The 25,415-nt window shown below is 34.9% G+C and overlaps 1 protein-coding gene across 2 annotated transcripts in view; it reads right to left on the minus strand.

The window, feature by feature from the left end:
* Positions 1-3,672: 3,672 nt before the first annotated feature.
* RPS6KC1 (ribosomal protein S6 kinase C1) overlaps positions 3,673-25,415 on the minus strand; it is a 213,771-nt gene continuing 192,028 nt past the window's right edge. For both annotated transcript variants that reach the window (XM_051998401.1, XM_051998400.1), the window contains exons 14-16: positions 21,027-21,109; positions 17,689-17,784; positions 3,673-10,405 (exon numbers count right to left, since the gene is read on the minus strand). In XM_051998401.1, coding sequence (XP_051854361.1) covers positions 10,295-10,405; positions 17,689-17,784; positions 21,027-21,109 — 290 coding nt within the window. In that variant the 3' untranslated portion in view covers positions 3,673-10,294. The remainder of the gene's footprint in view (positions 10,406-17,688; positions 17,785-21,026; positions 21,110-25,415) is intronic.

Genomic DNA, 25,415 nt, shown 5'->3' on the forward strand with positions numbered 1-25,415 from the left:
AAAATCTATCTTCCCTCCAAATGTTTAAAAGCAGCCTCCACTTTCTGCAAGAATTTTTAGTGACTCCTTATTGCCTACAAAAGAATCTCAGATAGGTACTTAATGTCCTTGATAACCTGTCTCCAGCCTACTTTTGTTTTAGAAACTAGTTTAGAAAGTGACTCTGTGGATAAGAGTGTTGGGCTTGGAGTCAGGAGGATTCCTCTTCCTAAATTTAAATTCAGGCTCAGGCACTTACTGTGTGACCCTGGGCAAGTCATTTCACTCTATTTGCCTCAGTGCCCTCGTCTGCAAAATAAGCTGGAGAAGGAAATGGCAAACCACTCCAGCATCTTTGCCAAGAAAACCCCACACAGGGTCATGAAGGCTTGACTAAAATGACTGAACAACATTGATAAAGAAAGCATCCAGAGAAGCCTAACCAAAATATGAAGCTTGAGTTCATGCTACATGAGGATTATTTGAATGAATTGGGGAATATTTAAGACAGAAAAAATTTGCAATGATCTGATGCTTCAAGTGCTTTAAAGATTATTATATGGAAGAAAGAATAGACTTGATCTGTTTGGCCCCAACAGGCATAACCAAGAACAGTGGATAGAAGTTGTAAATTGCAAATTAGGCTTGAGTGAGAAAAAATTTCCAGTTAAAGCTGCCCCAAAGTGGAAGGGTCTGTATTTTACTAGAAGTCTTCCTCAAAAGGCCTGATGAATAGTTCTTGGAAAAATGGAAGAGGAAATACTCGTTTAGAAAGATGTTAGACTAGATGACCACTGAGGCTTCCTCTAATACTAAAATTTTGGGATACTGTGATTTTTACAGCTGTATCTCATATTACTTCCTTTTGTGCCCTCCATGCTTCCAGGGTCACTAATGATCTAATCCAGGGGTCCTCAAACTACAGCTCGCAGGCCAGATGCGGCAGCTGAGGATGTTTATCCCTCTCACCCAGGGCTATGAAGTTTCTTTATTTAAAGGCCCACAAAACAAAGTTTTTGTTTTTACTATAGTCCGGCTCTCCAACAGTGGGAGGGACAGTGAACTGGCCCCCTATTTAAAAAGTTTGAGGACCCCTGATCTAATCAGTGACCATGGTCAGAAAATATCTTCAAAAATAGAAACTCTTTTTGAGTTTTTAGTGTGAACTCCTCTTTAAAACAAATTACTTGCTGAAGTAGATTCTTTGGGGGAAAAGGAAATCTAAATAAACCTTAAAGTAAAAGATGATGAGTTACAAAATATAAGGGAGGAAATGAGATTGAACTCATCTATATTTAGCCCTAAATCATGAATTACATTATCATTAATTGGGGAAAACAATTATGTTTCCCTCCAGTCTATTACTTAATTTTTTTTTGGTGGAAAAGGGTCTAAAAGTACATGTACATACAGATATGTGCATGCACACATATGTCCATACACACAAACCATGAGTAAACAGATTATTGATGAACATAAATACACATAAAATTATATATACGTATATCCCATTGATGCATATGTATAGACATCTATATGGTTTATCAACATGATACACACCTTCACATGCATGCAAACATGTACATGAATATAGTTGTGTGCACAGTGTGGATATATATACATGTGTTTATATATATATATATATATATATTGTATATATGCATTTGTGTCTAACATATCAAATCAATATTCTCTTGGATTGAATTTTACTCTAGGAAGGAGTTACTTCACCAATGAACTCTTCATTCATATTTGTGAGAACTCTCATTCTTGCAGCATATAAATCAGAAAAGGGCAGTCTAAGAACCAGAAAGAAGAGGAAAGAAAGAAGGGATTTTCCTCAGTTCTTCAAATCATTCTGGGATATCTTTATCCCCCCCGCCTTTGGACAAAGCCAAGTCTCTCAAATACTTATTATGGCTTTTTTTCCCTCTAAGACAACCTTGAAGCATGGTGTGGTGACAACAAACTTTGACAAACAAACCTTTTTTGATCCCTTATGTTTTTCATTGTCCCTAATCTACTTCTCAAGAAAATTATTGAAATCCCAAGTATACTAGAGATATAATATGACAATCTAAGGGAAATATCCCTTTTAATCAATTCTCTAGATATCCACTAATTACTAAATAAATTGAATTCCATGAGAAAAGTGTATCTAAACTTTTAGAATTTGGAATTATGGAATTCTGTGTCTGCACAGTGCTTTGGACTTAATTAAATGCTTAGGAAATCTTTGCTGAATGAATAGGTCAAAAACCTGTCATTTGCCTCTTGATTCTCATGCCTTCTCTCTGTTAACTATTTCCTTTTTATCCTATCCACAGCTTGCTTTGTATATATTTGTTTGCATGTTGTCTTCCTCATTTGCTTCCTAAGGGCAGGGACCATTTTTTGCCTCTTTTTATATGCCCGCACATCATAGATGCTTAAATTTTTAAAATTGAATTCCAGAGGGCCTGATTAGTCCTTCCTTTTGATAGTTAGCAAGAGATGCAACAGGGGATAAGAGAAATGGTGCTAGATTTGGACTGGGAAAACTTGGGCTCTGGTTCTACTTTTGGTTTAATAGTTGTATAACCCTGAGTAAATCATTTACTTTCCCTTTCTCCAAATCTCAGAGATTCCTTATGTGTAAAATGAGGCTTTGAAACTAGAAAGTTTTAAAGATTTCTTCAAACTTTTAAGATTTTCTGATGAGCAAATTGCATTTTTGGAAGTGACTTTGCAACAATTTGTCTTGGTGACCAATTTCTCCAGAACTTGAGCTTTTTAAAAAACCACATCTTACATCTGATTGAAAGATGCCTTGTTCTTCCCTCTTCTTCCCTTGTTACACCAACAAAGAGTTTTTCTGTCAAAAAGCAAACTAAAACTGTCCAGAAAGATAATTTCTAAGCTTCTTATTTTCCTACCACTTTTCTTCAGAAAGGAGATATTGACTGAACTAGTTCTCAATGAATATGACAACAAATCCTCTCTTAAACGACACTTGGGCTCCAGGAACATTCCTGTTTCTGGGACAGTTACATTTTCTTGCTAACCATTATGGAATTAAAGAGAATCTGCACCTGAATTCAGTTTGACAAAACTTTCATGACAAAAACCCTGACCCATCTGTTTGACCCCACCATGGGGGCTGTTCTTCCTAACTTTACTTCTCTCTTGTTTTTCATGAAGTTGATTCTGCCCATATTTTTCCCTGAAGGAAGATACCTGTATCAAAGACAAAAATCATGAGAGAGGAACAGATTGCAATTTTAAAAAGACCCACAAATGCAAGCTGCATCATTTGACTACTTGATACCGCTATCATAAATCTCACAAAAGGGGAAGCTCATTCTCGAGTTTCCTATTTACTGTCCTTGGGAGAACAAGTGATTCCCGAGTCACAAAAAACCTGTGGCACTTTACTTCCTATTTCCCTATTGCTATTATGTTTAGTACTTTATTTAGAAAGAGCTGACTTCCTAGCCTTTGCCATTCAGGAGCCCTTCAACATAAGGGCTTAATACAAGATACTTAAAATGAGCTGAGTAGACATCAAATGCTCCAAAACCTAAATTAATTAGATGATAGTTTTAAGTTCTGCAATGAGAAAAAAGTACCAATTTTTAATCTTACTATGCCTGCCAACAAAAGACAAAGCTATGCACTATAATAATTAAAAAATTAAGGTAGACCAAGACAAAGTTTTGAGCATGATAAATTTATTAATAATTTACTTCCCCAGCAAAGATATGACCTAATTATGGGGTTAACAACACTTTTTATAGGTTGGAGGAATATCAAAAAAATAGGAAATTTAATCATATATGGAAGAAAATAAGATTGGATAGAAATTGGGAATAAGGGGCTAGTAACAACTTGCTTCTTCCCTCCTGTCTGAGAAATGCTCATTGTTTGAGTCCTGCAAAGAGAGAGCAAGCAATCCAGACTTCTTTGGATAACAAATCAGATACACTTAAAGGATAGGTTGGTGGTTTAAAGATACTAGACCAGACTCTCTGGTGTACCCCTGCATCCTTCAAGGGTAACAGATTTCCTTGACACAAGAATAGAACAATGATTAACAAGAGAACTGGATTTCTAAGCTTAATTCATTACAGGCCAGCTAAATTCCTGAATTAAGTTCAGTAACAAAGAATCATGACTTAGGTAGTTACAGGACAAAATCAATTAATTGTAAAAAGAATCAATTGAAAAGGATACAGAATCAATCTGATTATTTCAATATAAAGACAGAATTTAAGGCAAGGTAAGGGGGGAGAATACCACTATTTCATCTTTGCTACTATTCTGGAAAAGTTAAAGGACTTTGAAGTAGAAAATTAACAAATGTAGGTAGGTTCTCTAAACCTATTTTCATCTCTCCTAACCTTCAGCTCCCATATTCTAATCTGGGGATGAATAGATCTAAATCCTGCCTTACTCCTTTCTATGGTCTATTCTTATGGCAGAATAAACAAAAAATTATGCAGATTACAGACACAAGTGGAGATGTCAGACAACAATATAAAGGTGGAAGGAAAGAGAGAGAAGCGATTTCTAAAAACCAAGTTCTTTAGTGAACTCAGCATCAATCAACAAGTCTAATACAGAAGTGATGGGCAGAAGTTGCAAATTATTAATATCAGAAAAAACTGCCTCTATTACTGCCCATCTTCAAGCAAAAGCAAATTGATCAATGGGATACATGCCAGTTGAATTCCTTTGTATAAATTAGATTAAATAGCCTTGAAAACTACTAACTATAAAATCTTATGATCCTATGAACTGGGACAAGTAGGAAATGCTATAACTTAATAACAAACTGACAACATGTGGCCTTTCCCCTCAGAACTGGAAAATGATAGTAAACTTGAGAGGAATTCAACCTTCCTTCTTTGAATTTGTAAGAGAAGATTAAAATATATCCTAGATTTGGGGAGCACAGATATTAATAGATTCTGAGACAGAGAGGCAGGATCCTATAGCTTAAAATTCTGCTAGCAAATTCAACTCAGGCAGGATGGGAAGTTCTCAAAAGTTAAATTCAGAAAATATTTTTTTTAAAATCCATTGAATAAGAAAAGGGGGTATCATATATAAAGAAATTAATATGCATACACAGGAAACTCATTAGCCAACTCATCTTTAAAAATATAAAAATAAAGACAGGTAACACAGGATGAATACATAGTCATGTCATACAAGAACAGTGTCAAGAGTGCTACAATTCTGAAAGAATTAAGCCTAGTGAAGAAAGCTAAGGCCATAAAGACATTTTTAAAATCCATATTGTAAAAAAGAGGAAAATCAAGAAGGAATAGGACTGCTGCTCAGAGTAGATAAGACGAAGATAGCAGAAAATAGACAGAAAGCAGAACCACTCAAATCTTATATTGCTTTATTTTTTCTGCCAAGGAGAATGCTCACTGAACTGGAAAGGATAGAACAAATATGGCTAGCAGACAGCTGAAAACTGAGCTAAAAGGAAATACAGTAATAGAGAACCTGGATAATCTTGAGAAATTCAAGTCATTAGCCACAAATTCTATTAGATGTCAGGCTACTGAAAGAACTGTCTAAAGTGATTGCTTCAACTTGCAATAACTAAACAGAAGAGGCACCATAGAACTGGAGAAAAGTGTAATGGGTTGAATAACCATCGAGTGCTCCTCCAAAGCTCAACAGACTAAAAGGTCAAGCCTAATCTAATAAGAAAGATGACACTAGGGACAAATGTAAAATCTTGCATATGGGTTCAGATGTTCACTTGTACTTTTACAAGCACAACATGAGAGAGGCGTAGATGAATAGCCATTCATCTAGAAAAAGAAATTCTGGCTAATTACAAGCTTATCCTCAGTCAAAAAAGTATGCTTTTTTGCCCTCCATTCCCCTCAAAACTGAAATAATCCAAGCTGCATTAAGACAAGCAAGGTGTCTTGGACTAGGAAAGTGACAGTCCTGTGTCAGATCTGGATTAAGGCTTTATCAGGAGTGCTATATATAGCTCTGGGGATCACAAATGAGAAAGGACAATGATAAGCAAGACTACAAGGAGGAGGAGACAACCAAAAATAAAGGAGCAGGAGCTCATGCCATACAAAGCTAAGTTTAAGGACCTGAGAATGTTTAGCTGGAGGTGGGGGAAAGAGGAGCTACTAAGGAGGAGACACAATACCGGAACACCAAATGAGGATAATTTAGTTTCAAATTCGACCTCTGACACCTATTAGCTGTGTGATGCTGGGCAAAAACATTTAACTTCTCTGAGCCTTCATATCCTCATATATAAAATGGGTGCAATGATAACATCCATCTCACAAAAGTTATGAGGATCAGATCAGATAAAGCATGTAAAGCATTTTGCAAACTTTAAATTACGGTATACTCTAAGTTATTATTTGAAGCAAGAATTCAATTTGTCTCTACAGAGGACAATGACTGGAAGTTGAAGATTGACTTAGACTTAATATTAAGAAAAACCTCCTCAGGCTATTTTCCAATGGAAAGTACTCCTTGGGAAAAGTTAAAGGTTCCCCCTCACCAAGGAGTCATCACACAAAAAGTGGAAGATATTTGCCTGGCAGGTTAGAAAAGGACTTTGTATTCAGGTGTGAGTTGGTCTCTGATTCCATGAAGTGTATTTTGAAAAGTAAAGTAAGAATCTGAAATCCTCCAGCTGACACGAAGAAAATGAATATACCAAGGATTAGATGAGACCCTCTCAGAATAAGCCCCATCCAAAGGCTTTGGAGAGATTCAACAGGACATGCTACACAAGTTATGCAATAATATTTGTGAGACACTATGGGAGGAGATACTTGATGCTAAGTGGAAAAGCCTTCCCATGTACATGAGTTGTCAGTGTTTGACTTTTTTATATTTTACACTGAGTCTATCATGGCTCCTGAGCAAAAATCTCTTCAGATTGTGCTTGCTAGAAGTTTGTACTATTTTCCCTAAAATTTCCTTAACCATAGAGTGAGAAATTGGTTCACAGTAAGTCCAACAAGTAGGACTTAAACTAAAGGACAAATAATTTCATAGTGCACATTCTCACGAACAGAGGGAAAAATAAGAAAGCCCAGGGAGAATGAAACAGTGGAGTCGTAGGTAGAAAGAATAAGAAGAACCAAATAGCAATGTGGGCTTTCAATGTTTCAGTTATTCTACCAAGCAGATTTATATAACACTCAACCCTTAGTTCATATTTGAAATAAGTAACTGAGATGTTTGTTTTCTCCTTGTTGCTTTTAGATCCTCAAATGAACAGCACAAAAGCATGCCAAATTACCTTCATCACAATAAATGATTATTACTATCAATAATTTCAGTAATTTCAGAAGTAGTCCTTTTGTAAAGAACAAAAAAACCCACTATATTTAAGTAATGTTTTAAAAAATACAGTAACAATCAAAGATTTGTTCATTTTGTGCAAAGATATGTGGCATTGTTTCCCCCTTTCCTTCCAAGAGAATACACTACAGCATTAGCATTTAGAATAAATATTTGTAAATGGATAATTCAAAAATATCATGGACCCACTCCTCCTACCCCCCCAAAATGTATTAGGGTAATCAGATTTGTCAAAGGCATATAAAGACATATGTCTACATTTAACCCAATTGGTTCAATCAAATTGGTTTGATTAGTGTACCATTTTTTCTCATTTGATTCATATCTGTTCAGGTATGCACATGCACGCACACACACACATAAATTTTTATACATATACATTTAAGCAAGATAATGTTGAAAACTGTTACAGTGGAATAATCCTAACAGATCAGAATTACTCGTCAGTTGACTGTAACTGTAACCTGAGCCTAGGGGACACAAATCAAATGGTACAGTAAGGTGTTTCACCTTGGTACAGAGAGTCACAATCAGGGCACTTCTGGAAGGAAGTTCTGCAAGTCCCAGGTCTGAGCAGGCAGATTTCCTACCAATCTGACACAGGAAATCATTCCTATTGCTCACCTGTGGGAGTTCCTGTTTTGAGACAAGGGAGTGGTGAATCGAAATCCAATTGCAGAGAGTGATGTCATCTTGACCAATATGCTAAAGGGGATGATCTTGGTGACCTGCTCCCCAACCTCCAGTGTTGTTACAACCCCTCAGATGGCATTCAGGTCACAAGAAGGAGGGGGATGGAAAGAGAAAAAAAAGGTAGTGGAATAGCTGAAAAAGAAAAAAGTGCTTCCAGATTTCCTTTGTTTCACTAAAGCATTTTCCTTTTCCATTTCAATTTAGCGAGTGGACCTGGTCACTGGCAGATGGAAGCTGTGCAGATGCATTTGAGGTGGGGGTAGGCTGTCATCAGATCTCAAAATACAAGCAATTTAAAGCCTGCATGCAGAATACTATAAAAATTTCTGGTGGCTGAAGGTTCTGCCTGTCCTTTGTTCTTTGGACAAAACTCTTTGAACTTTAAAAAGTCTGCAAACAGAAGGTTTAGAAAATAACTCCACTACACTACATTTATCCTCTCAACAGTAAAACAGATTGGTATGCTGAAGAACAATTATATCTACACACAAATATTAAATATTACAAACATTTGGGAATGTTCGTACTCATACTTTTCAAACAGATCAGCAGGGAATTTGCTGGTAACAAATTAGCAACATTTTTCAATTCAACTTTGATTGGATTTTTCAGATTCTAATTATACCAAACTATAAACTAAGATTCAGCAGGGCAATGGTGTCAAACTCTAAGGGAAACTGGGGATATTAAACCTAAACTAAAACTGGCCCACTAAACAGGATTCCTGTATGCCGCATATTGACTTAGAAAACCACATATTAACATTATCTCTGTTCTTTTGTATTTTTATTTATTTTGTTAAATATTTCCCAATTACATTTTAACCTGGTCCAGCAGCTCTGGGGAATGTTGCAGGCCACAATGCCAATAGCCATTTGATACTTCTAAAGTAAAGTATAAGGAAAATATGCAGAAAAATATACCAGTTTGGTCTAGATATAGACTGCCCCTAACGTGTGTACTCTTTAAAAAGGAAAAAGAAAATCAGTATACAATGAAAAATATTTACACACAATAACTATATAATTTTTACCATGAAAGTCCCATTTTATACTTCTTTCTATTTAAATAATGGTATGGTATTCATTTCTGTCATCACAACTCTATCTCTGTCACTTTTATTATTCTTTAGTATATATGTAAAAGTTAGTGTTTAAAAAGACTGTAACTGAAGGCTGCACTCAAATTTTATACATGCCATTTGGGGAGGGTGAGGAAAGGGGAGGATGGAAGCCTATATTTAGAACAACACAGTAATCAATTTCAGGGAAAAAAAAAAAGCTTTTGGCAGAAATTGATGAGGATTTTTTGTTTTGTTTTTTAAGTGAGGATTAACATTCTCTCAAGTAGAAATGGGTGGAAGCCTTAACAGAAACTGTTACCAGAAAAAAAAAAAATCAATATTTTTACCAATACATTTACCATGATTTCTTGGTCCTTATTAAGGTGATACAATTTGGGGAAATAAATTACTCTATTACTTTTTGTGTGATGATGTCTTTTAATACAAATTACTAATAATGGCTCCAAATGCAGGTGGAGATGGTTGAAGAAAGGTAGAGCATATGAATATAAGTTGCAAATGGCCAATGTTAACTGACAAAACAAAGTTGAGAGCATCATGGACTGTTGTTTGTTTTTTCCCTTATGTGGGCTTCCCAAGGTGTGAAACAATATATAACCACATTCAAGATGCATCTGAGCAGAGCTTGATGGGTTCACGAGAATATACATTTTTTTTTCTAGCTTTTTAAACTTTGTATATGACATTATGCATAAAGCACTTCTAGTATCTTATTCAGCACATAACATTAAATCATTTAATCATTTCAACCAGTTGTAGCTGAAAAGAAAATGGTGTTAACTGACACTTCAAAGCTTTCCTTACACATGGCACTGAGTTCTGTGCTTCCAATAATGTATCAGAAGTACATTTTTAAGTGCATTCCTTTTTCTGTTGAGTGTATAATTTCTCTGCAACATGCACACTCACAAGCGTGCGCACACACACAAGTACACACAAACAAATTTAATAGAGACCACACCTTGGTTAAAAGTTTACAAACAATAGTCCCTTGTTATATAAACCAACTAATGCCCTATTTAATCAGTAATTCAGATTAAATTGTTTTCTTTTGGCCTTTCTCTTTCCCCATTTCCTTTAAATGTCTTTGTCCAAGTGATTTGGTGCCCTATAAATTACTGCAAGTCAGCCTTGCCAGAGACACTTGTCACTGAGCGGACCAGAGGTTGTCAGATGACCCCTGGGTTGCTTTCATCTCATTAGTTCTGCCCAATCCACAGGGGTGAAAAATGGATGAGACTTGATGTCTTCAACACCAGCAACTCCAGCACCGAGACGCTCCACAGGGTTGAACTGCAAGAGCTAAAAAAGCAGGATTCAATTAATAAGAAAGCTATGATTTAAAAAAAAAAAAAAAAAGCTTAGGAAAAATAGGAGAGACTGAGTCTACCCTCAGGAGAGCTATGCTTTATTAAGAACCAACTGACTGTGTTTACTTGTAAATAGCAGTACAATCTAAACACTCCCTGCCAAGCACAGGTTCAGGGTTTATCCTGCCATAGTGTGACACTGCTTCTCTCAACTGCATTTAGTAAAACAGGTTAAGGTTGTGCTAAGTTATCGAGATAAATTCTACTGAGTGAACCATTTACTCCCTATATACACTTTAGGAAATTCTAGAGATTATCAGATTTCCTAATGCACTATTTGTTTCATATAAAGGCAGAAATTTATATAATGGTTCCCCTAGGGTTAGAAATAGCTGAAGCATGTACTGGGAATAATTGACCCACTGGACAGAATTTCATCTAATAAATGAAAATTACTTTTTATTTCTTAAGATTTAAATCATGGCTCCTAACTCCCTGGGGCAATTTACTTTATTTTGGAACTTCTGTCTGAGGCTGTCAAGATCTGTGAATTAGTATAAACTCACTCTTGTCCACTATATATAGTAGATTTAACCAGACTATAATACTTATATCTCATCTAGATGTTCTGCTTTGCTGTTGTCCTACATCTTCCTACCTAGAACTATTCTAGACCAGACCTGTAGAAATCAAGCTCCTAGTTCCTGAGACAATTGATCCATTAAACTTTGGAGTTCCTGCCATAAGGCTAGGATGTCTAGACTAGGGAGCAAATAAAAGTGGATAATTCACCTATTCTAACCAACTTCTGCCAATATCTTTCACTTCCTACACAGCCATCCAGATAGATTACCATTATTGCTTTCTAACTCCTGGAAACAGTAATCAAATCAGGAATTCCACTGCATCTAGTAAAAAATTCTCAACTGCCCAAAATTCCTTTACATGGCTACCATTCTACTTTATATTTATCTCCTTGTTAGAAAGTAAGCTCCTTGAAGTTTGAGAGTGAAGGATGGGGAGCAGACTCAGAGCTATGTCATTTTTTATTTGTATTTCTAATGCTTGGCACTGCAGTACTTGACATACAGCACATACATTTTTATTAATCCACTCAGAGATTGGCATTATTTATGATAAATTAATAATAATCATTAGGTGGTTATATTACAGAATCATGTGCAACATAAGAAAAGTAAAAAAAAGATATACATGCAATATTTCAGGTTGGTATGCTCCACAGTGGCTAAGAATTATTGGAAGAAATCACAGTCTTTTAATATATAATTCATAGGGTGGAAATATATTTAGCATGACTTCATATGTCTATTGGGAAATCACAGTTCTTGCCTTCTCCATGATTAGGAAAAGAGCAGAGAGAGAAAAAGAATTTTGAACTGAAAAATTAAAATAATTTTTAAAAATATATTTATAGGATATGAGTTGATTATATCTCAACAAGTGTTACATCCTATGGATTCTCTTTTTGAAAATTAAAATGTCCAACACTCTACTGTAAAAATCTCTTGTTTCATTAAATACTAGTTAAGAACATTCAATTCTTTCCCACTATTCTGCTTCCAATATGCTAGACTTCACCTGAATAATCAAAAGATTATAGATTTAGAATGAGAAAGGACTTCTGGAAGTTATCTGGTCCAATCTTTTCATTTTATAGTTGGAAAAACTGAGAACCAAGAGTAAATGATTTGTCACGGGCCACAAAGGTAGCATGTGCCAGAGGCAAGACTCAAATCCCTTCCAACCTCAAAGCCAGTGTTCTTTTCATTATATTATATAGCTCCTCCCGAGAAATCCTATCATTTCTTCATTATGACTTCTAGCTCTAAGTATCTGTGCAGTAAGTTACAAAATGATTGATTCTGCTCATTTCGAATTGATGACGGGCTCTCACTATGGCTTCACTAAAATTTCTGTAGCTCTATACCAAAGTAATTTTTCAAACTCTTCTTTCCTCAAACCTCCTACCAGAACACTGGTCTCTGCATTTATAGGTGACCTAGCCTTCAATCTCCTCCTAACCTCAAATGGAGGTTACTCAAAGGGAGCTCCTTCAACTTCCTTTAATCCCACACATTTCCTGCTACATAAACCATCTTCTCTTGTCCTTCTCTATGGTAGCATTGGAAAAGGGACTTTTTTATATTTTTTATTCTTATAAAAGCTAATCTCTCTACTGCATTTAGTTCCATCTCCTCATGCCTTCTTCAGGACCTTGTTACAGCAATCATTCTCTTTCTTTCAGGTATCTTTCTGTCTTTGTCTTTCTACTTGTTCTTTCCTACCTGCCTACAAATACACTCAGATATCCCCCAACATAGTATAAACAATCTCCTTTTGACCATTCTAGCATTTGAAACTGTTGATCATCTCTTATCTTCTGTATAACTTTTTCCTTCTTGGCATCAAAGATTTTTTTTTCTCCCCCTTTCACTGATTTCTTATATGCTCCTTGACCTCTTCAGTTATGTGTTCTTCAAGGTTTGGTCTTTATCGAACTCCTCACCTTTCTACAATCTGTCCGTCTCTGCTCAAATGACTGCAAAAGCTACACCTTCAGCCTTGGACACTCTTTTATTTGTTCCAGGCCTACATTTCCAACTGACTAAAGAACACAATCTAAACCTAGCTGTCACCCCAACACCTCAAAATCCTGTATGGCCAAAATTATATTTCTTCTTTCTTCTCCCTAACCTGCACCTTAACTTAACTTCATTATTTCTCTTAGTGGTACCACCGTTTCCCACTCTCATATGCTGGAAAAGAGGAGTATCTTTGACTCTTCTCTCTCCTTTACTTCTAAGTCAAATCAAGTCCACTATTATTTTTACCTCCACAATCTCTCACATCTGTTTTCTTCTCACTTCTCACCCCTTCACTTCTCTCCTATCTCTGCTCCTTATTCTCCAAGTCCCAGCAACCTTTTTACCTTGGAAGAGCTCTATGCCCTTGTATCCATGTCTTCCTTTTGGGGAGTTTCTCTAAAAGCTTCCATTTTGAGAAATTACCCAGGTCAGTCCCATGCTCATTCCTTCACTTCTCCCAACTCTACCCTTGACTCTCTAGACTTGTCCTCCATGCCCCCATCTGAGTACTACTCCTCTGCCACATATCTTCACACTTTTCATCTCCTTTATATATTATCTTCCCCCATTAGAATATAAGTTCCTTGGTCAAAAGAGATATTTGTAAAAAGTACTTAGCACAGTGCCTGATACCCAAAAGGTACCATATAGATTTCTTTCCCTTCTTTTCTTCCCTCCTTCCTTGAGGGCAGAAACTGTCTTTCTTTGTTCATTTGTATTTCCAGAGCTTAGCAGAGTACTTGTTACAGAGTAAACCTTTATTAATGCATATTGACATAACTATTCCCACTGCCACCAAACTCGTACAAGTTCTAATTATTCTCTCTGCTTGATTACTTCATTAACCACCTAATAGGTCTTCCCGTCACCATACTCTCCATCCTCTACTCTGTTCTTTATACCACTGCTAGACAATATTCCTCATTTATAGATCTAGGGAAGACACTTCTACTAAAAATATAGATATAAATATAGATATAGATATAGATATAGCCTTTCTTCTGAATAAAACTTGATTTCCTTTGCCTGGCATTCAAAGCACCACAACTTGCTGTCATCTTACCTGTCCAGGCTTATCTCACTAACTCTCTGTCTGTCATGCCCCATGTCTTACTGTCTACATGCTTTTGCTCAGCCCTTTTCCTATACTTTTCTGCTCTCTTTCTCTTCTCAGTTCTTGAACTCTACACACTTCAGCACAACTCAAATGCTACCTCTTCTGAGAAGCCTTCTCTTATTTCTGCAGTGGTCAAGACTTGTGCCTGTTGAGGCTTCATTTTGTACTTTGTTTTGCACATCTCTAAAGAACTTAAGGTATCCTATTTATCTATATATCCACTGTAGCTCACTGGAAAGCCATTAGCTTTGGAAGAGCAAGAAGCACATCTTATCCAAATACTCTCTTCCCTAGAATTGAGAATGGTGCCTATAGACACAGTAAACTTATAATTGTCAAACGAATTAAAGCAAATGCTCTATAGTCACAATTAGCTAGATTGAAGCTAATTTTTTCCCAATAATTTTGATAAGGAAGGACCACAAAAATTATTTCAGCAAATTCTGAATTTCATCCAGATTCAGAAGAAAGCTGCTAAAGAGGTGCTAAAAAACCTTTCAAAATGATACTTTTCATACTGTAAGAACATCCAAAATACATCCCATTTGATTTTAAAATTATAGGAGGCATCAGGCATCTTAACACAAAGCTAACACTGCAAGCACACTGATAAAGACTTGTTATACTGTTAAATTACATTTCTGACTATGAATTTCAACTCTCAAGCAACAAAAAATTGAAAAATATAAATAGTGTATTTTATGGAGTAACTGTTTCTACCACCTCTCTACAGGACTATGTCTCCAAAAACATTACAATACAAATAAGATTCATATTTGACTCTCATTAAGTGAAATCACTTCAGGAAGTGGAGTGATTGATGATACTGCATGGTATAAACTGATACTGCCCAAGTATAGGCATTTACACAGCACATCCAGCTTCTTCCAAGAGAGAGTTCCTCAGGAAAGATCATGTTAAGTTGCAAATTCTCTCTCTCAATAATATTTGTCAGTTATGGCCGATTTGAGGCTGATGAAGCTGCTTTCTTAGGAATTGTGTAGAAAACAAGTAATAAGGAATGAGGATACAGAGATTTATGTTCCAATGGCATCCTTTACATATATCTTTCTTCTTCATTATCATCATCATCACTGGCATTTATACAGCAACTTATACACCTTCTCATTTGAACCTATACTACCCTAGGAAGTCATTGCTCTTATTCCACTTATACATGAAGAAAGTAAGTCACAAAGAAATGAAGTGACTTGCCTGAGATTAAGGCAAGTTAATGAGGCAGAATTTGAGCTGAGTTCTTCCTCATTGCAAGACCAGCTTTATCTACTGGACCATCTAGTTGCCTCAAAGGTATACTGTAATTTAAACTAACTGTAAACTTAAATACATAATCCTAAATATTGGAAAGATTCTAAAAATGAGAATTTTTTTTAATTGGATGAAAAATGTGTTAACTATGTTAATATTAATGACATTTACTTTATTGGCTGAACTTCATTGGTTATGGCACACCAAATGTTTTCTAAGAACACAAGCTCCGAGGAAATTATTGTTGTTGGAAGCTGGGAAACACAAGAATCAAATGGGTACAATTTTCCATAAGACAAAATAATCACATATCTATAATGTTTTTTGTCAACTGTGCAATCCCATAAGAACATAAAAGAATAAAATGACAAATTACCAATCATAGCAAGATGCCTCTTTTTCTTTTACCAACAATATTTCTTTGGGTAAGCAAATTAAGACACAGAGCTTATAGATCTGATCTTCCAACCACTAAGTTATGTATCTATATATAGTGATATAATTGCCCAATCACCAATCCCTGGAACACTCCAGTGGACACCTCCTTTCAAACTAACATCAGTGTATCAAAGATTATATTTTGGATCCAGATATTCAACTAGCTCTGAATATTCCCTGTGATACTACTGTCTAGCGCATATCTCTCATATTTTCCAACATATGTCTCCAAAAGAGACAACAGACTTTGTCAAAAGATTTTACTAAAAGCTATCTTATTCTTTTCCTACAAAGAATGTTTCAACTTTTGTTTTTTAATTCACTACATGAAGAACTCATGAAGAACTCAAACTTTCTAATTAATTTTTTTAATTTTTCTCAGAATTTGTAAGGAAATTCTCTTCCTAACTTAAGCACTTCTTCCCAAAATTAGTTTTTTCTTTATTAAGTGACCTTTCTTATTCTCTTTTTCACACTAGTATAAGGCCCAAGAACTGAAAGATATCCTCTGATTTGATGAAACCACAGCATAATGGATAACAGTGTAGAAAGCCCAACATAAAACACTAGTAGCAACTCTCAATACTCCTCAGCAAGAATCACTAGTCACCTGGAGACAAGTGTATATTGCTAATTTAATTCTTTGCTAATTTTACTGGGAATTGCACCGGGGGTTAACTAAGGTTCAAATAGTGATGCCCAAATCTGCCTTTGAGGTAACAAATATTAATGATCTACTTTATGCCATTTGAAATCAATTTTCAGGTGCCAACAGTTAAGTAGATCTAGAGGATTTCTTTAAGATGAAAACCTCTATTTGTACTTAGAAGTCAGTGTGACACAGGGAAAACTGTTCTAGACCAAATACTAGGAGATGTAGGCTCAACCCCCTAGCTCTCCTAGTCTCGGTTTAATCTGGGGCAAGTCAGGAAAGCTCTCAGCCTCAATGTCTTCCTATGTAAAGGGACTACAGAGGATGACCTCTAAGCTCCCCTACTAAGTTTAAATCTTATACATCACCTATGATCCCACAAATTACCATCATGTCCTAAGAAAAGAATTAAAATTCAACAGCCAGTCACTGATATACTTCCATAAAATGTAATAACTATAAGAGAGCAACCCCTGACAGGCCTGGAGCTAATAAGTTATCACAAAAAAAATTCCCAAATTTTAAATATCTATGATGTACAAGAGACCACAATAGGTGTTGGAAATATAAAAACACAACAGGGCATAATCTCAAAAAATTTTTGTTATCTTGAAGAATACAAGAATTAAAAACCTTATAGGAAATATAAATTCAAGTTTTTATATATGTGCATGTATGAATTATATATATATATATATATATATATATATATATATATATATATATATATACACACACACACACACATGTATGTATGTGTGTATGTATAATATTAGATATATATATACATACACACACATATGTATGTATGTGTGTATGTATAATATTAGTATATTTATACATGCATGTTTATACACAGATTGTGTATGTATGTTATGCAATATACATGTTTGAGATGTACATAAACATGCAAATACACAGCTAAAAGTTGTCCCTAAATTGTGCTAAAATTTTCAGAACAATAATGTTCTCTGAAGTGAGTGCTTGTGTGATGATGAACGATTTTCAAGTTTTTACTGCCTCTCTTCATCTTTACCAGTGATAATGACAAAAGGAACTTAAATTGGAAGAGAACAAATGGGAGAGTCTACATTTGAAATTATTACTTAATTTATTTTAGGTTCCGGGGTCTATGGGATCCTGATAATTTGCATACTTGATATACTTGATCATATTTAAGTCAATTAAATTACCTGTTGAATGAGTGACCGGGCCTCTTCGGAGACACACTCTGGCAGGTTCAAAGCAGTATGCGTATTTATCCCAGCAGGATGGCACTCAGCCAGAGTCTGAAACAACCAATCAGGGATACTTATTATTGCCTACATCATCGCTGTCTATTATACTCTGGCACTCATGGACAGACCAATACAGAAGGGAAGGCTGACACATCAACTGAATGTACTGTAATCTATATGGCATCACCTTAATAATTCAGACATAGGAATATAGGTTAAGAAAACTTCTGACTTTGAATTATGCTTAATGGAAAGGAAAGCATTCCTCTGGAATAGACAAATCTAGTTCTACTTTAACACCTTATTATTTGAAACTGTCCTAGAAAAATTTTCTTGCCATTGTATACATTTATATTAGGTTTCCAAATCTCTCATCTCTTCTCCAGCCATATCAGCATGGATTAATAATAATAACAATGACACTGATGATGATAATAGCTAACATTTTAAATACATAGCACTTATTATGTGTCAGGCACTGTGCTGAGCACTTGACTATTATTATCTCATTTGTTCTTCACAACAACTTGGGATTTATGTGATATTTGTATTTCTATCTTATAGAGGAAGAAACTAAGGCAAATTAAGTGAGTTGCCAAGGGTCAAAAAGCTACTAAGTGTCTAAGACTGGATGTGAACTCACATCTTCTTAGTTCCAGGTCTAATGCACCATCTATGCCACTATTTTGCTAGCTAGGTTCACATAACAATTGTCTGTCTTCCACACAAAAATTATACAGTAGGACTTGCTTAAGAATGCATAATTTTTTAAATCTGATTTAACTGAATATTATAATCCTTACTGCTTAGCAAGACATACTATTTCTTAGCAAAGGAAAAATTATACATTTCCTCTTTTTCCCAGAGAACACAGTGTCTTTTACAAATCTATTTCCTTAAAGATAATGATAAATGTTGGAAGGGATGTGGGAAAGTTGGGATACTGATACATTGTTGGTGGACTTGTGAACTGATCTAACCATTCTAGAGAGCAATATGGAACTATGCCCAAAGGGCTATCAAATGGAGCATAACTTCTTTTTTTTTTTTTTTTTTTTTTTTAGGTTTTTGTTGTTGTTGTTGTTGTTGTTGTTGTTTTTAAATTTTATTTTATTTAATAATAACTTTGTATTGACAGAATCCATGCCAGGATAATTTTTACACGACATTATCCCTTGCAATCACTTATGTTTCGTTTTTTTCCCCTCCCTCCCTCCTCCCCCCCCCCAAGATGGCAAGCAGTCCTATATATGTTAAATATGTTGCAGTATATCCTAGATACAATACATATTTGCAGAACCGAACAGTTCTCCCGCTGCACAGGGAGAATTGGATTCAGAAGGTAAATATAACTAGGGAAGAAAATCAAAAATGCAAATAGTTCACATTCATTTCCCAGTATTCCTTCTTTGGGTGTAGCTGTTTCTGTCCATCATTTCAAATGGAGCATAACTTCTAATCTAGCAGTGGCTTTCCTGGGCCTGTATCCCAAAGAGATCATAAAGGATGCAAAGGGACCCATGTGTGCAAAAATGTTTGTGGCAGCTCTCTTTGTAGTGGCAAGCAACTGGAAACTGAGTGGCTGCCCATCAGTTGGAGAATGGCAGAATAAGTTATGGTATATGAATGTATTGTTCTATAAGTAATGTGCAGGAGAATGATAGAGATCTGGAGAGACTTGCATGAATTGATACTAAGTGAAGTGAATAGAACCAAGGAACATTGTACATAGCAACAATAAGATTATGTGATGATCAATTCTGATGGACATGGCTCTTTTCAACAATGAGGTGATTCAGGCCAGTTCCAAAGAACTTGTGATGGAATGAGTCATCTGTATCCAGAAAGAGGACTGTCAAGACTGAATGTAGATCACAGCATAGTATTTTCACTTTGTTGTTGTTTTTTGCTTGCAATTTGTTTTCTTTCTTATTTTTTTCCTTTTTGATATGATTGTTCTTTTTTTTATGTTTTTATTTTTAAAATATTAAGATTTATATTTTAAGCTTACATAGTTTTCATCATTCACTCTTGCAAAACTGTGTTCAAATTTTTTTCTCCCTCCCTTCCCCCTACTCTCTCCCCTAGACAGAAAGTAATCTAATATATATTGAGCATGTGCAATTCTTCTATATATATTTCCACAATTATGCTATGCAAGAAAATCAGATCAAAAAGGGAAAAAAATGAGAAAGAAAACAGCAAAGTAAAAATACTATTTTGTGATCCATCCTCAGTCCACACAGTCCTCTCTCTGGATGCAGATGGCTCTCTCCATTACAAGACCATTGGGACTGGTCTGAATCATCTTGCCGTTGAAAAGAGCCACGTCCATCAGAATTGATCATTGTATAATCTTCATACTGCTATGTGCAATGTTCTCTTGGTTCCACTCACTTCACTTAGTATCAGTTCATGCAAGTCTCTGAAATCAGCCTGCTGATCATTTCTTATAAAACAATAATATTCCATAACTTTCATATAGTATGACTTATTCAGCCCTTCAACAACTGATGGGCACCCATTCAGTTTCTAGTTCCTCTGTCACTACAAAAAGGGCTACTACAAAAATTTTTGCACATGTGGATCCTTTTCTCTTTTTTATTGCTCTGATTTTTCTTGTGATAAATGATAAATGTGGAAATATGTATTAAAAAAAATCTATTTCCTTACAGCATCATGCTTAAAAATTATTGAGCTGAAAGAATATAACTATCTACTAGAGGAAGTGAATAAAATTAAGAAAAATAAATCTTTACTTGCAAAACAACAACAAAAAAACTTTACTTATAAATGTACATATTATATAGTAATTTCTTAAAAATGAGTACATTGTAATTTTTAGGTCACAATGCTAAAAAAACCTCATTTATAAAATTTTAAAATACGATTATAATGTACTGCATTAAGACATAAGTGAATTAGCAACTAAACATTATATATAATCATATACAATGAAAAATTCAGGGAATTTGTTTTAACATGTTATTAAGTTTAACCCAGACTTGATATTTCATATCAGTGTGTTATTATTGAGAGTTTATTATTACTATATTACATATGATATAATTGTTTTTTAATTTGGGGGCTCCAATTCATTTGGGTACCAAGAAAATATAATATTTTTATTACTAATACAGGCTAATTATTAATTACAATAAAAACTAATATAATGTCTTTAACTGTGCTCTAGATCTAAAAATTACTGCTAAGGGTCAGAATTCCAGAGCCTTTGAAATTAGGATTGTACTTGAGTAAAATATATGAGGCAGCCTGAGTCACTCACTGCTTACCTTGCCAGTGAGAAGTTCAAAGAGGACAGCACCCAGGCTCCACCAATCACAGGCTTCGGTTTCCTCCGTAATTGCTCCAACCTCTAAACACACAAAAAAAGTTGGTATTAAAATTCTAAAGGTCAATTATACCTTCAAAATTAACATATATTTACAAGGTGACTTTCTAATGCTGAGAGAGCACATACTAAATACTACTAGGCTTTCAAAATTTCTGAAAGTTACTTATCCCTTTAGTCACCTACTGTGGCTGCATTATTTTTTCGACCAGACATTTGTTCTCTAGTTGATGGAGGAACACCTTCAAGATGTTATGTTTAATATACTCAGATGAACATATCTGACTAGCACTCTAGTTAATTTTCCAGTTGAGGCAAACTACAAATAACTCTTTATCAAGGGCTATTATTCAGTAAGTTACTACTCACTAGCATTCTACCTGAGAATGAAATCCAATGAGAAAATTCTCATTTGTTAAGCACCTACTGTGTATAGGTACCTGTGCTAGTCTCTGATGTCAGATAAGACACAGTCACTGTTCTCATGGAGCTTACAATATATTAGAGAACTGGGACACATACATAAGTGATTACAGTAGAAAACAATACGTGATGTGCATGGGGTAGGAAGGATGTAAGCAAAATGTTAAAGTCTGAAGGAGAAAAGGGTATTAGGTAAGGGTTTATGAATTTGAGATGGACTTCTAAAAGATGGGTAAGAATTCAACAGGCCAAGGAAAGGTCAAAGGAAAGAAGGGATAATCTAGGCATAGCAAATAATAAAAGCAAGGGGGTAAAGAAAGGGGGAAAAAAGATATAAATAAACAATAGGATACGGCCCAGTATGGTTGGAATATGAAGGGCCATAAGATAACAATTATTACTACTGCCAGTCAATCACACGATGGACCTGGACTAGAATGGCAAAAATGGGAATAAAAAAGGAGGGATGAAGAAGAGAGATAATATAAAGAATCAAAAAGGATTTAGTAATAGATTGGATTCAAGAGACAGGAAGAGTCAAAAGTAAAAATTTCAAAATTGAGGCAATGGATAAAATGGGAGTGAGATTGATAGAACAGTGAAATTATGAAAGGAAAGATAAGCTCAATTGGTTATCAGCAGCATCAGCATTACATGCAATACATATACATTTATTAAATATATTACATATAACAAGATTATCAGATTATGACACAGGATGAGGATAAGAATAAGCATAAAGAGTTTGGGGTATCAATAGGACATCCAGGTAGCAATGTCCTGTTGTTAGTCAGAGATAAAAGTTTGGAACTCAGGAGTCTAGTCGAGGCCAGTTATGTGGATTTGTTAGTCATCTGTGTCAAAGCAATAGCTGAAGTTTGGGGAGTAAATGAGAACAACAAGGGAAGAATAAGAAAAGAAAAATAGAACTAATGATAGAAGTTGGGGAAATACACACCTTAAAGATGTTGGAAAGAAGACCATGAACCAATGAAAAATAAAGGGAAGGAACTGTTTAAGAGATAGGCAACAAGGAAAGCGTAATATCTCTAGGACAACAATGAGAGAAAATCAACAGAAAAAGACTAGTCAACAACGTCCAGTACTACAAAGAGATCTCTTTTGTGCTTATACTTAGTTGTGCGACATTAGTACTATCATATTCAATGAACTCATACACATAATAACTGCCTTTTTTTTTTTAAGTAATCAGACATTTTCAAGAAAAGCCCTAGAAATTAAGATCTAATAATTGGGGGTCTACAATTTTATCAGAATCAAAGAAGGGGATACTGGAATATTCTCTAATCCTACTTTACTAGAGGTATCTCTCTCTTATTCCACATGAAGTTTCAAAGATCAATGGAAATTACAGAGACTTGTATCTCATATTTCCACAGATACCTCCACCAATTATTTCATATGGGTCACCTGGATCTTATAACATGGACTTATCAAGGACAGCTAATTATTCTCTTAGTATCTTCCTATTTATAATAGGGTCTTAATTCCCTACCAGCCACTTTTATTCTCTTACAGTCTAAAGTTTTGTAGGTAGAGAAAAGCAAAAGAAAAGTAAGAAATAGCTATTATTCCATTTCCATCAATTTATCCTCTCACCAAAATTAATCTTTAGTCCTATTCTTTTCTCCAATATAACAAAAAGAAAAAAATTAATATCCTCAGTTTTACTGATCAGTCCCAAACCATTCTTGGCTCTAGACTTTTGATATCATTCTTACAGGAACACATGACATATACTTGTCATTGCTCCTATCTTCTCTATTTTAAACCTATGCTACTTGATAAATTTTCTGTACAACTTTATTAATCATTTAAAACAACGCATGCAGTTTCCTCCTAATGAAATGGTCTGTGTCTTTAGAATTTCACTCTTGAGAATTTCCGATGCCTCCTTCAGCTGACTTTCCCAAAAGAATGTTAATCCATTGTATCCTACCATTTATCTGAATTCTTTTAAATTGTTCTTCCAACATCTAGGATGTACTAGACTATATAGCCAGCTTTCCTCTCCTTCTCCAGTACATATCTAAGATGGAACAATCAGTTCCTTTTGTAGTTTCCATTATTTCCACTCCAGCAAGCAGTTGTTCCTTGTTAGTTAGAATGAAATCCAAAATAGAAGTTCTTCTCATTGTTTTCCTCTACTTTTTAAAAATGATGAAATCATCATCAAAGCAAGCCAAAAAACTATTAGCTGGCCTGCATTGGGCAGAGAGAGCTTTAATAGATATCTGGATAATGGAAGTATCCAATCATTACTCTATCATGCCTTGAGTCCAGGTTTATGATTTATTTTCTACACTCCTCACCTAATTCCTCTTTCTGTCCAGGTGGTGTATAGTATGCTCCAATAACAATGTCACTTCTGTTTCCCAAATATATTTCTGTCTGTTCTCTTCCTCTTAGTCAATTCTGGACCCAGTTTACTATCCATCTGCCATGTCTCTCTGAGTTATATGTACTGATAGACAAGCTCTTTAGTTTGTTCATCCAACTGCATATAATAGTCTGGACAAGAGATATTCTCCATAATAGTTGATTTTTCCACTGTTCAGATTTAGGCAAATCAACTAATTGATCAAAATGCATTTATTAAAGTCAAGCACTATTCTAAATGAGTGAGATAAAAAAGTGATACCTACCCCAAAAAAGCTTATATTCTATTGAACATGTAAATCTCTAAGTATAAACAAAATAATACAAAATAACTTATATGGGAAGGCATTAGCCGCTGTGGGGATCAGGAAAGATCTAACAAAGAAGGTGCTACTTAAACTGAAATATTCTGAGTAATTATGGATCTTATTTAGGAGACTCTGACATGTTCCAGAGCATCATGTAATTGACACAATACAATCCTTATAAAGGCAGCTATAGGGAATCCTTATTCCACGATTCTCTGAAAGACTTCATGAGAGTGGCAAACAACTTTGGCAAGCATAATTTTCCTTTTATGCTAAATAACATCAAGAAAACATTTTCTTAAATCAAACTACCTACATTTTTGATAGAAGTCAATTGTTTATCAATAGAGAAATCATTTCTGAATCTATTGTCTACATGTAATGCAAATATCAGAACAAAAGTCAAGCAATGGAGAATGAGAAGATGACATTGCAGATTACTATCTGCAACAGCTTCAAAATGTTCCAGTCACACAAGTTTAGTGCTATAAAATGGAGGAAATCGGAAACAAAGGAAAAAACATTGGCACTCATTATCACCACTTCTTACAGAAGCTAAATTAATATAAGGCATCATACCAAAGAAGTCAAAAGAACCCTGAAACTTTCTCAGACAGTAAACATGATTTCTTTGCCATGAAACACAGCAGCCAAGTCTAATATCAATTTATAATAGAAACTCATTTGTGAAATACTATAGAAGTGGACAGTAGATAATAACAGAAAAGAAAACTAGTTAAAAGAAGGCTTGATATGAGACATAACTAAGCCAGATTGTCTCAGAAACATTTATAATAAAACTGATGACAACACATAGATTCTAAATGGAACAACTATGCCACCTATTTTCCTCATCTATCACAGAGGAATCATGAAATAGAGATTAACTCCTTAAGTCTTGATGTGCTACAAGAAAAAATGCAAATAGCAACTAAGGAAAAATGAAATTGGGAAGAGTAATTATAGTGGACTAAGTACATGTAAAAGAGATTAGTATTGAAAAATAAATGTTTTTGAAAGCAATCAAGCAGGGATTTTTTAAATATTTGAAAGATGGAAAGATATTAAATAATTGGGAAAAATTTCAGACACATTATAATCAAAAGAGTAATTAAGAAAACATCAATAACCATCAATCCATATGTCTTTTTCTCCTTTTTCTTGATTAATATGACTATTTTCACAATGATAAACTCATA

Source organism: Antechinus flavipes, chromosome 4 (genome assembly GCF_016432865.1).
Source record: "Antechinus flavipes isolate AdamAnt ecotype Samford, QLD, Australia chromosome 4, AdamAnt_v2, whole genome shotgun sequence".
Taxonomy (NCBI): Eukaryota; Metazoa; Chordata; class Mammalia; order Dasyuromorphia; family Dasyuridae; genus Antechinus; species Antechinus flavipes.